At 53.6% G+C, this 13,214-nt stretch overlaps 1 protein-coding gene across 2 annotated transcripts in view; it reads left to right on the forward strand.

Moving 5' to 3' along the window:
- The window catches only part of LOC114697456 (c-Maf inducing protein), a 199,007-nt gene that overhangs the window by 172,271 nt on the left and 13,522 nt on the right, over positions 1–13,214 (forward strand). For both annotated transcript variants that reach the window (XM_028875715.2, XM_028875716.2), the window contains 4 exons: positions 413–517; positions 5,037–5,390; positions 11,304–11,369; positions 13,024–13,050. In XM_028875715.2, coding sequence (XP_028731548.1) covers positions 413–517; positions 5,037–5,390; positions 11,304–11,369; positions 13,024–13,050 — 552 coding nt within the window. The remainder of the gene's footprint in view (positions 1–412; positions 518–5,036; positions 5,391–11,303; positions 11,370–13,023; positions 13,051–13,214) is intronic.

Raw genomic sequence — 13,214 nt, forward strand, 5'->3', positions numbered from 1 at the left:
CCTGGCTGCATGACTTTTTTTTTTTTTCACAAAGCACACTTTGAGAGTAAAATTGTATCATGAAGAGTCATTCCAGAAACACTTGTACAAATGGGACTGTCCTGGGACAGAGCCACCATATGCTGCATCCTTCTGCGAGCGAAGTTTGATCCTCTGTCACCACTGAGGAGGGGCTGTCTCTCCTCACATAGCTCAAGGTGTAGGGAGAGAGTCTAAGCAGCTGGCCAGGCCACTCAGCTGACACCCCAGCTCTGCCTGAGTCACCAGCCACATGGCACAGGCTCCCCACCTGTCCTCAACAGGGCTGGCAGAGTAGGTGGTCTCACGCCTGGGCAGTACCTCAGCACCTCAGCTCCACCTCAGGCTAACAGCTGCTCCACAGCCTCCTCACCTTCCCTCTGCTCTCTTCCAGCATGCATGGCCCCACAGGGCACTGCCCACATCCCCGGGTCCTGCCCAACCTTGTGGCTGTGTGCCTGGCTGCCATCTACTCCTGCTACGAGGAGTTCATCAACAGGTCAGTGTTACTGTGGTGGGTGGGTCTGGGTCGGGGCACAGTGCCACCCTGTCCTGGGAATGTGTTGCACAGGACAGTGGCCTGTCACCCCTCTCTGGTGGGAAGGCGGAGTGGCTGTTGCTGCCTTGACCTCATGCTCTTTGCCAAATGCCTCAGCCCGTTTGTGTGGGCCCAGCCCTAGGGTAGGGCTGAGAAGGGGTCAGTAGCTGCAAGGCACCTGGGCTCCAGTTACCGGTATCCTCTGCTGGAGGGCGCTCACTATGGGGCACCCTGATGGAGTGGGGTGAAGGACTGCTGTGACATGCAGGTGCGTGTGACACTCTAGGCGTCGTGGTAAACACTTGTCATTTTAGCACTCTGGAGGCTGAGGCAGGAGGATTACAGGTTTAAGGATACATAGCGAGAACCTGTCTCAGAAGAGAAACAGATGCGTGTGTGGAGTGTGCACATGTGTGTGTGCACTCGTGTGTACACAGGGGAGGGAGCATTAAGGTGTTTCCGTCCCAGCCTTGCCATTTGGGAACGCGGGGCTTGGTGTGTGGTCTGCACATTTTTTTCCCTCAAGAGCCTGCCGCAGAATAGTGCATTTTGGGGCGTGCTAAGAAGTGACTGCATTGTGCCTGTGAACATTTCCTCTCCTGGGGTCAGTGTTCTTGGGGGGCACACCTAGATCTCTTGACTACACCAGAGCCTGTCTAGTGGGGAGACAGGCATGCACACGGTAAAACTGGGTAGTGAGGGAGCCAGAAGGGGGTTCCTGGGGGGGGGCTTGTCTGGGAGAGGAGCCCCAGGAAGAGTTAGAGCCTAGGATTTAGGTGGAGCATGTGACTACTGTGGGCAGCTGCTGCGTCCCGTCCCCCCCCCCCAGCTGGGACCCCTGACTCAGGAGACTAGGTATGGCACATTTATTGTGTGTCTCATCCCTCCCCCCCAGTTTTGATACAGACCCCGTTTGTCCTGGGTGAGGCTTCTTAGGGGTTACAGAGGGTCACAGGTGCCATTGATCTGTGAGCAACTTTCTCTAGTAGACTTCTAGGTCATCAGAGGCTGATACGCAGGACATTGTGGAGTCTGCCGCAGCTACCCAGTTGTTTAACTGAGTCAGCACAACTCCAAGGAGCCCCCACTGTCTAGGCATCATTAGAGCGGGGGTGGGGTGGGGGGGCAGCATATACTGGAGAATTCTCTCAACAGAAACCTCTAGTGCCTTTGGGGTCACTGTACTTGGACAAATGGAGCTTCTAAAACTAACAGGCAGAGGACAGGAAAGGTGCTGTGACAAATAGGTAGCAGGGCACGAGAGCAGAGGACTGTTGTTCTTGGTTCTGGTCCTGATATATTACTGCCTGAGAGGAGACCTCAGGCAATAATAAACCATTTCCTTGTTTTGGAAAGGGTGGCTAGATCCCAGGGGTCAGCTCAAAGGCCATGGCTGACCCTTCTCATAAGAATACCAGCTCCCAGCCGGGCGGTGGTGGTGCGCACGCCTTGAATTTCAGCACTCAGGAGGCAGGGCCTGGAGGATCTCTGAATTTGAGGCCACCCTGGTCTACAGAGGAAGATTTAGGACAGACACCGAAACTACAACAGAGAAACCCTGGTTCAAAAACAAAACAAAAAAGAATACCAGCTCCTGTTTGCCTTGGGCTGTACATCCCTTCCCATCCCACAGTTGGTGGTGACATCACCTCGGCAGCCAGTGATCACGTGAGGTGGGATTTACACCGAGGCAGTTGGCTGATGCTGCAGATCAGGGCACCTTTGTCCTGGAGAAGTGGCTGTTAGTCTTTGTCCAGCACAAGACAGCGTCTATACAGCTTAGAAAAAAGAAAGGAGGAGAGGATACCCAAGCCCCCACTGCCATTGTGGATTCATTGGCGTGGTCTTGGTAGTGTTTGTTTGGACTCTGCTGGCCAGAGCTAAGAACTCTTGCCAGGAGGATCCTTTAGGGGGGTGCTGTTGAAGAAAAGACTGGTAGAGAGGCAAGAAACAGGAAGAGGAGCCTCCAGGCAGAGGGAACAGCATATGCAAAGGCCTAGTGGTGCCCGGGCTTGCCGGCCCTCACAGCATTTTCCCATCTGAATGCCTGCCACAGAGCCACTCAGCCTGCTGAAATTACAGGCAGACTTTTTCGGCGGGGGAGGGGATTCGGGAGCCTGCTTGCTTAAGACAGAGGGTCCCTGCAGAGGAGGAGCCCCTGGTCTTGGTGTGGCTAAGAGCAGTGACAGAGAAGCTGAAGATGAAGGGACGCCCCTGGGATGGTGTTGATAGCATGCGGAGCTCACTCAGCAGGTAAAGTGCTGGCTGTCCAAGTGGGAAGACCAGAGTTCAGATCCCCAGAGCCCACACAGAAGAAGCTGGGCTTTTATGAGTGGGCGTGGCAGCCATTTGTAATCCCTAGCAATGTGATAGATCCCCAGAGCAAGCTGGCTAGCTCGGCAAGTTCTGGGTTCGAATGAGAGACTCTTCTGCAATACGTAAAAGGTGGCGAGCAGTCAAGGGAGACACCCAGCATCGACCTCTGACCACTGCACGGACCCACACTTACATGGCACCCACACGCATGCAGACATACCTATCTGCACTCCACCACACACACTCATACACACACTAATAACATGAACGAAAAATAGATTGAGGTTCAGTGTGTGGGTGGGGGGGGGGCCCAAGGTTTGCCGACGGACAGGCGGCAGATGCTGAGCCAGAGGCCACACATAAGAGGAGGCTGGCCTGGGGTTATGTTTTCTGAGAACATGGGTGAGTCAACAGAAGGTTTAAGTAGAGGGGGGATGTCATGGGATTGCTCTTCCAGCACTAACCCCCTACCTCTGCTGGGTGAGAGATGGACTGCAAGGGCCTCCCTCAGTCATGAGGGACTGTCACGATGAAGGCGTGAGGGGGATGATACGATAGGTTGTCCTTCCTCCCACACAGGCTGGCCTTGGCTTCCAGTGGGGCCCAGCTGAGCCTCTGGGAGCCCTCGAGAGTTGGGGGGTCCCAGCTGCTGGCATGACTCCCCCCCTCCTCTAGGCCTGGTTCTGCCAAGTTGTTTCCTTTTGGCCCATTGGCCAGTCCTCCAGGCCTCTGCTCCACTCCCGGTGAGCACACGATGTTCCCACACTCGAAAGAACAGACAGCCTGACCCAGGTTAGCGTGGCTGTCTGGAAAAATCACCGCACAGAGCCAAGAGGCCTTGAAAAATCCACTCCTCGACCCCAGCAGAGGCAAACAGAGGGAGCTGGAGTGCGGAGCACGAGGTGGGGGGGGGGGAGCAAATGAGGTCTGAGCCCACGGAGAACCACAGGCCCCCACCTCACAGGCAACATGTGGCTTCCGCCCGCTGTGGAGTTCACAGATTTACAGAAGGCAGTGATTGCTTTCCCCCAGCAAAGCCAGAATGTGTTGATTGAGCGCCCTCAGTGGGCTGTGCTCAGCCCTGGCTCACGGCAGGTGCAAAATGGATTCAGGCCTTGCCCTGAGTCTCTTCTCAAGTTCTGCACATGGCCCCGGAGCTGCCACGTGGAACGCCAGTGCGAGGCCGAGTCCTGTACACCAGAGCACGTGCCTGCTTCTCTGTGGGAACACGGCACACGTGTGACAGGTTTGAGAGGGACCTAGGCAAGTAAAGTAGCTCTTCCTTTTTCTTTCTTTATTTTTTTTTTGTAAGCACTTTTTTTTGCTTTTGATTATTTATTTATTTATTTATTTATTTTTTATTGTGGGAAGGCTTGTGTGGCCAGAGAGTGACTTAAAAGATTGTCATTCTGACCTTTCTCCATGTAGGGCCTAAGTAAGGATCGAACTCGGGTTGTCAGGCTTAGGTACAAGCCCCCGCCCCCTGCTGAACCATCTTGCCAGTCCAGTGAGCAGCTGTCTGTAGCCATCCCCGGTGCCGTGCTCAGTCATGTGGAAGCCCTGACATTTGCTTGTATCAGGCCTCCCTAGGGCTGAGCTCCTCGAGTGTGGGGGTGTTTCAGAAGTTCCCTGGTTCAGGGGAAGGTTCAGTGGCTGTCACAGCGAGGGGTGGCGTTGGTACGGGTGCACCTGTACTAAGTGGCTGTCACAGAGGGAATGTTCACTTGTTCAGCAGGTGTGGTTGAGTGCCCGCTGTACTAAACTGTGGTGGGTTAAGGAGACAGGCAGACTGGTCTGGACTCCAGATTCAGTGCTCCTCTTACTGAGCTGTGTACACCGCAAGCCGAGCTCCACTTCTTCGTTCCTCGTGGACTTCCTGACAACCCCACTTCATTGTGGCCCCGTTACAGGGATGTTAGGGGAACCCGCAGCTCCCCAGAGCTGATGCATGAATGCCCAGGAAATCTGGTGGCCTTTTGTTTTTCAGGGTCCATTTCTGAGACCGGGACTCGCTATTTAGCCCAGGCTAGCCTTAAACTTCCAGGCATCCTCCTGCCTCCGCATCCCAAGCGTAGAGATTTATTCATCTCTGCTCAGTGCCGGGCTCTCTGGTTGCCAAGGCTGACCCCTGCCCACACTTGCTGTTTTTCTTCCCCCTCTCCAGCCGCGACAACTCCCCCAGTCTGAAGGAGATTCGGAACGGCTGCCAGCAGCCGTGTGACCGGAAGCCCACCTTACCTCTGCGCCTGCTGCACCCCAGCCCAGACCTGGTGTCTCAGGAAGCCACGCTGTCCGAGCCACGGCTCAAGTCGGTGGTCGTGGCCTCCAGCGAGGTCCACGTGGAGGTGGAGCGCACCAGCACTGCCAAGCCGGCACTGACGGCCAGCACGGGCAACGACAGTGAGCCCAACCTCATCGACTGCCTCATGGTGAGCCCAGCATGCGGCACCATGAGCATCGAGCTGGGCCCCCAGGCCGGCCGCACACTCGGCTGCCACGTGGAGATCCTCAAGCTGCTGTGAGTACCCTGGAACTCGCTCCGAGGAGGGCAGGGGTCGGGAGGCCGGTCCTGCTGCCAGCCTGAGTCCTACAGGGGTGGGTGTGACTGAGGAGCCTGTGTGTATGCACACTCGAGTTAGGTGTGCAAACTGTGCAGAGGCAAGTGTGTCCCAGGGCTAAGGCAGGAGGAGGATGGCTGCAAGATTAAGGGCAGCTTGGGTTATATAGTGAGTACCAGGTCTGAGCAAGACCCTGTCTCAAAAACAAACAAGCCACCGGGCGGTGGTGGCGCACGCCTTTAATCCCAGCACTCGGGAGGCAGAGCCAGGAGGATCTCTGTGAGTTCGAGGCCAGCCTGAGCTACCAAGTGAGCTCCAGGAAAGGCGCATAGCTACACAGAGAAACCCTGTCTCGAAAAACAAAACAAAACAAAACAAAAGCCAGTATGCCTGTGAGTGGGGGAGGGGGAGCTCCAGCACCATGTGATGTCACCAGTCATTTAGCATTTGTTAATCTCAGTCTCGGTCACACTGAGTTGTGTCAGGATTCAGAGGGCAGAGGTGAGTTTCCAGGCTCGTCCACCACAATGGGGGTGGCGTGGGGGCACGCTGGGGTACTTTGTGTTCCCGGAGAGGTACTGTGGTGTCTAAAGCTGAGTGTGTGCACACGTGTATGGTATGCCCAGTTAGACCATGGGCTCCTGTGGCTGAGGGAGAGTATGGAGGCAGCCACCCCTGTCTCTTCTTCCTGTTGTCCTTGAGAACTCGAAGGGGCCTGCTGAAATGAGTGCCAGCCTCTCTGTGTCCCCTCAGCTGAGGCCAAGAGAGGGTACAACCCAATTTATTGATCCTGCAGCCAAAGGAATTCAAAGTCCATTCAGAGCACCGAGAACTGAGCTCAGATCCAGGCAGAGGAATCTCGTTTCTTTCCTGGCCACGGCACCCTGAGCCTCCCCAGCCCCTTGGCTATGGGCTCCTCTCTGAGCCACACTCAATGGCAGCAGCTTTCCAGGCCAGAGCTGGCTGCCTTGGGCTGTCTCCCATGGGCCCCTGGCCTCTTGCCGTCTGGGTCCTTTCTCCTGGGAACACACAGGACTGAGAGGTGTCACACTACTCCTTTACAAATGTTCCTGAACAAGTGTCCTGTTCCACCTGAGCTAAAACTCCTGCTTGCTGCAGCTCCAGGGCATGGGTCGGGGGGTCAGGGGCCAGGAAGGGTCACACTAGAGTGAGACCAAGTTTCTAAACTCTTTCTCAAACCAAGATGGCTCTTAAAGCTGTGGTCCTCGGGCCCTCAGACTCCCTGGATCTCAATAATCACCTGCAGGTCAGAGGGTTCCCAAGTTCAGAGGAAAGCAGGGTTAGGTCATACGGAGCTGGGTGCATGTTCCCAGGTGCCACTTAGTAATCTGTGACATAATTCGGTCATATGATCTCTCTGAGTTTAGCCCTACAGCCGGGCCTTGGTGACATAGTGTGAGGATGGGATGTTGTACCTGTTTCTCAAAACCTCCAGAGACCACCAAGGAGCCGGTTTCCGATGCAAACACATAAGGGTCCTTTTATTGTCAGGTTCAACCTGGGCCACTGCACAGCAGATGGAAGGAAATGTGGTAGTAGTGGTGAGCCCAGGTGTACAGAGTTTTTATAGGGAAAAACCACAAGCCAGGAATTGGCAACTTGGGATATGGGGCAAGGTGATTTTTTGAAACTATTGGTCTAGACTTTCGGCACAAAGCCATATTTAAAACTATTGGATTGTACTTTTGGCAGGAAACCACAACCTGCTGAACATGATTATCTGGACTTCTCAGCAGGATTATCTAGATATCTTCAAGCGCCATAAACCACAGACAGATAGATGTCTGCAGGAGCAAACTACTCTGTATCTGTTCGAGTTGTCATGGCACATTCCTGAGGTCCTTCCTGGAACTGAGTACAGCAGGTGGTCTAAGATGGCGGCCCTACCCTAAGAGGGAGTCTGTATTGCCTTCAATAGGAGGTGCCAGCTGCAGCCCCAGCCCAGAGCAGACACCAGCACACATAAATGGGCACCCAGAGTTGGGGAGTCACCACAACTGGTGATTGTAGTGTGGTGGTGTTTTCTGTCCTAGAGTCAGGGGAAGGCACATTTCTAATTTCTTGACAACTTAGGAAAAGAACACTGTGGCATTCAGCAAGAAGCTTTATCTGTGGAGTGACCTGAGACAGTTCTCCTGGCTCCCCTAGGCCTCAGCTTCCTTGTCTTGCCTGCTTCGCGGAGGGCTGCTATGAGATTTCAGTAACGGGATGTTTTCCCCGTTGTCCCGTGGTTCTTGGTGAGAGCGAACATTTGGTAGTACAATTCAGATGAGAGCTAAGGAAGAGAAGATAGAGCGAGGCGTGTTGGCGCACGCCTTTAGTCCTGGTGCTTGGCAGGCAGAGGCAGGTTGATCTCTGTGAGTTCTGGGCCAGCCTGGTCCACACAGTGAGTTCTAGAACAGCCAGGGCTACATAAACAGACCTTGTCTAAAAACAATAAAAGAAGAAGAGAAGGTGGTGTGGTGTGGAATTGAGGTGGCGCTTCACAGGGCATTGTGAGGGTGAGGAAAGCCACACTCAAAACTCTGGGCATGCCGCTGGCCACAGGGAATACGGGTTAGTATGGCCAGCCAGGCAGTGCGTTGTTCTTATCTGTTACCAGAAGCTCCCCATGGCAGACTCTTGCATCACTGGAATGTGACACCTCTGAAGAATCATTGAAAGCCTCCCCAAGAGACATTTGAGAAGGGACCATACTTCAAAGACACATCAGGATTGATCTGCTTTGGGTTAGCCTAAAGTAGGCTGGGTTGGCCAAGCCCCGGTAGAATAGCCTGGGGTCTTCAGTAAGGAGAGAGCTCAGAGCTTTTTCAGGGTCCCCATCCACCCATCCATCCATTCACATAAGCATTCCTCCATATATTCTTTAAGCATTTGCTGCACATCTATGCTAAGCCAGGGTCTCATCTGTTTCCTCCGCCCTATCTCTCAGAGTGTGAGGAGGATGAGGTGCCCAAAGGAATGAATGACATCAAGATCAGGGTGTGGTGGGGTCCAGTGTGGCAATGGGACCCACTTCCATCCAGGAAGAGAAAGCAGCTGAGGTGGAGGAGGGATGATGTCCCTGCTTCCGAGGTCCCCAGGATCTCCACGTCCACTCCTTCAACCCCATTCTGATTGAAGTGTGTAAATCTCCTTTGAGCTCGCCAACAGCCTTTCTACACAGAACAGATCTTGTTATGTTTATATGTGTGTGTCGTATATGTGTGTGGGATGTAAATGCACGTCGTGTGCACTTGTGAAGGCAAGAGGACAACATTGGGCATCCTCCTGTCTCCGTCGACCTTGTTCCCTGAGACAGGGTCTCTCTAAATCTGGAGCTAGGCTGGCAGGCAGCAAGCCCAGTGACCCTGCCCACCTCAGCACTAGGGTTACAGGCATGCGCTGTTTACATGGGTCCTGGGTTTTTGAACTCAGGGACTCACGCTTATACAGCAAACACCTTTACCTACTTCGCCATCTCCCCAAGCTTGAAAAAGGACCCAACAAGTGTAGCCTTCTTCTTCAGGTATGAGCTGGTCATCTTCTTGTGAGGCATTGCACTGTCTGTGGGGCAGAAGATAGATAGGAGCCAGGATCCTGGGTTCAAGACTCAGCTCTGACCTGAGACCAAGGCTGAGATACCTACGTTCCAGCTTTTGTGTTTATAAAGCAATGACAGTAGGTGACACCCACCTGACCAGGAAGATTCTCAGGAGGGCCTTGGAAGAAAGCACGTGGCACACAGTGAACACTACATAGGAAGTCACATTTCAGTATGCTGGAGACCATGAGTCAGTTAAGGGTGAAGGGGATCTCATCATGGGAAGCGAGCTAGCTGCGTACATAGATGATGATGCTCTCCCCCACCTAGGAAGGAACCAAGGAGAACAGGCACTTCTAGAATGCGTCCCTGAGGCCTCTGAGCTCTGAGACCCTCGGTTGGCGCCGTCCACAGGTTTGCCAGCCTCCAGCACTCACGTGCAGCAGGCTACCACGCCCCTCACCTCCTGCTGCCGAACCCAGACATCCCGTCCCCCCCTCTCTTCCTCCTCACGTGGGTGCTGCAGATGACGTGACCGAATCTGAGCCCTGTACAGGGCACACAGTGCGTGCCTAGAAGTCAGCCATATCACTGTTAAGACTTATCTAGCACCACCAGACCCTTCTGGCAATTCTTTTTCATGTTGTCCATCTGGGCCTTTCCTCAGCGCCTTCCAGGGTGTGATCTGGGTCCTGAAGGCTTTGTCATGGGTTCATTCAGTGGGCGGGAGGGCGGGAGTCGTCCAGAGCCAAGGGTTATCTAAGCTGTTCTTTGTAAGAAGGAAGCATTTGTTCTGGGGCCGAAAAACAGCAGGCTGTTTTCTATGGGAAGCCCAGGTAAAGGGACAGAACATACACGGGTGGACAGGATATCAACAACGTTAAAATCAAGAAGGGTTGGCCAGACGTGACTCAGTTGGTAGTGTGCTTGCCCAGCTTTCACCGAGTCCTGGTGTCCACTCTTACCATTGCATGAACCATACGCAGTGGGGCACGCCTGTGATCCCAGCACTGGACAGGTGGAGGCAGAAGGACCCGGGAATTTAAGGTCATTCTCAGCTGTATAGCAAGCTCAGGGCTAGCCTCGGCTACATGAGCTACCTATGTCAAAATCAAAAACAAATAGATTGAATGGGATTGGAAGAACAAGAAGCGAGGAGGGGGGCAGGCAATGTGGGAAACTCATTTACGGAGGTGATGGTAGGAAATCTGAATTCTGAATGCAAAGAGGACCAAGAATAAGGCTTTGAGCCCAGGGCCAGCCAGCTGCTCAGCTGCTAAGAAGATGAGTGAGTCTCAAGGTTTGCTCTTCAGCTACCTAATTTGTGTGTGTGTGTGTGTGTGTGTGTGTGCGCGCGCGCGCGCATTCAAATGCCACAACATACATGTGGAGGTCAGGGAAAGGTGGGGGTGGGAGGTGGGCTGGAGGGATTAGTTTCTTCTTCAATCATGTGAATTCTGGGGCTCAAACTTGAACTCAGGTTGTCAGGCTTGAGGACAAAGCACCTTTACCCACAGCCATCTCGCTTGCCTTGAGACCCTATCTAAAAAGAAAGAAGTTTCTGGTAGACAAGGACGGTGCCCCATACTGTGGTTGGTTGGTTGGTTGGTTGGTTGGTTGGTTTTCCTTGTATCAGTCTGTAGGCTTCCCTTTGGGTCTGGTCAGTCGGCTGTGTGGCTGGGACCACAGTGTCTTAGTTATGAGGAGACAGGTGAAGGCGTGGCAGGGCTAGCCTGCCCTGGCTCCCTTTCTCTTGAGTCCTTGGGGTCTTTTCTCCGCACATACTTCTCATGTCAGTCAGATTGGGTTGGGTCCAAAATAGTGGCCCTGTGTCTCTCTAGACGTCACATTCTGAGGTCTTAAGGGGCTGGGACATCAACATGGATTTAGGGATTGGAGACCTAGAACAGTCCCTCGCCCTCGGCCATGGCTCCCAAGGGCAATGAACTGAGCCAGGAAAGTCTCAGTTCTGAGCATGGAAGATATGGGACCCTGGGGAGCTAGGTAGTTGCCCTTCGGTTGTTTGAAAATCTGGAGTGTTGACTCTCTTGAAACTCACTCTGTAGACCAGGCTGGCCTCGAACTCACAGAGATCCGCCTGGCTCTGCCTCCTGAGTGCTGGGATTAAAGGTGTGCACCACCCCCACCCCCGACGGGAGTATTCTTTATTAATTCGTGCCATGCTGTGGACACTGTCTGTGAAGTGGGAGGGGCAGAATCCATATTGTGTGGTGACACCAGACAACTTCCTACCTTATGGCCCAAGCAGGATTGCATGAGGAGACCTCTCCCTGCGACCACCCCTCACCGGCTTCCTCTCTCGTTCTAGGTCTGATTATGATGACTGGAGACCATCTCTGGCCAGCTTGCTTCAACCCATTCCATTCCCCAAAGAGTAAGTCCTACTGTGCCCTGTCCAAATGGGAGGAAAGCTGCAGGAGAGGAGGTGGTTGGTGTCAGAGGCTCACAGTGTTACAGCGGGGGGTGGGGGGGGAGGGGAGGAGGGGTGGCGGGCCTGGGACCCACAGCCAAGACATGGAGATGTAGCCTGGCTTTCTGGGCCTCTGTGAAAAACCAAGAATGTGGTAGGAACAGTCTCAGGCTTCATGGAAGCCATCTCTGCCAGGCCTAGTCTATAGTCACTTTAACAGTTTTTAATTATGCACCAGGTGAGAACAATAATGCCCTCCATCCCCGGGGGACAGTAAAAATTAACAGTTAATATACTACTGTGATAGGCATGGCAGCACATGCCTGTAAAGCAGTGGTTCTCAACCTTCCTAATGTTGCCACCCTTTAATACAGTTAGTTCCTCACGTTGTGGTGACCCCCCCAACCATAAAATTATTTTTTTCATAACTGTAATTTTGCTACTGTTATGAATTGTAATGTGAATATCTGATGTGCCGGATATCTGATATGGGGCCTTCTGTGAAAGGGTCATATACACACACACACACACACACACACACACACACACACACCATGGGGGTTGTGACCCATAGATTGAGAACCGTTGTTATAATTACAGTTCCAGGCTAACCTGAGCTACACAGCAAAATCCTGTCCAGAAAAAGAAGGGAGGAAAGACTGGAGAGAGCACCTAGCATGCACAGTGCCCTGGGGTTAGTCTCCAGCGTCAAAAACAAAGGAAAGAAAATGCATACGGAGAGCCACTTCCGGGCTGTGCAGGGCAAGGCTAGCTCCACTCCCTCCGCCTTCATGGCCGTTCGCTCACACCACTCTCTGAATATGGCCAGAAAAGGACCCTCTGTCCCTTTCTCACCCACCCTCATACTAACATGGAATGCCTCATGGCCAACAGTTGTGTGGTGGGTCCGGCTGAGCCCCTGGCCTCACATGCCGGTAGGCCTGTTTTGACAGATTGGAAGCTGCTGGGCCTTGGGAGGCACTCGGGGCTCTCTGCAGAGCCCATTAGTGAGCCTGTGTTTGTGAACGCAACTCCTCGGAGGGGGGCATTACACCCAGTAATTGCCCCATTTGCTGGCCCGGCTGGTTCCCTCGAGGCCCCCGAGAATGGAGACCGGAGAAATCCGACTCCTCAGAGCCTCCTCTGTCTGTGGCATCATTGGCTACAGCAGCCGTCCCCACAGGCCCTGGGACCCGCTTGACGGTGGCCCATGATGCAATTCACTTGGAAGAATGGTCCCTGATTGCCTGGCAATGTGCACTGGTAATTAGTGCGGCCTCGCCTTAATTGTGGAACAATTAACAAACACACCTGGGTCCCTGGAGCCCTCGTGTGCCTTCACGGAAGTTCATGGACCCGGCTAGCACCTCTGCAGTTGAGTGGTGTGGGCCTGGTATTTGTTGGCTTTGGGGACACCGGGGGCTCAGCCTATGCATGTTACTACGATCCTCACCTTCTCAAAGGAGGGACAAGACAGCCGAATTTCTCTGTCCGTTTTCTCTACATTCTTCTAGTCAGAGCTAAAGTCTAGATGTCCCTGGAGGAAATGCGATCACTGTCCATCAAAGGCCTCTAACACCTGTCTCTTTGTTTTTTTTTTTTTTTTTTTTTGGTACAGAGCTCTCGCACACGAGAAGTTCACCAAGTGAGTATGCCAGAGACACCCACCCCGCCTTCTCCTGCTGCGAGTGCCCCCTGCCCTGGGTCACCATCACACCCCTGCCACCGCCAGCCTCCTTCTGCCCATTCTTTGGGTCACATGCACTTTGGGAGGCTGCAGAGGCACCTTCTGTGTGGTCCCCGATAGGA

Source organism: Peromyscus leucopus, chromosome 5, assembly GCF_004664715.2.
Source record: "Peromyscus leucopus breed LL Stock chromosome 5, UCI_PerLeu_2.1, whole genome shotgun sequence".
Lineage (NCBI taxonomy): Eukaryota > Metazoa > Chordata > Mammalia > Rodentia > Cricetidae > Peromyscus > Peromyscus leucopus.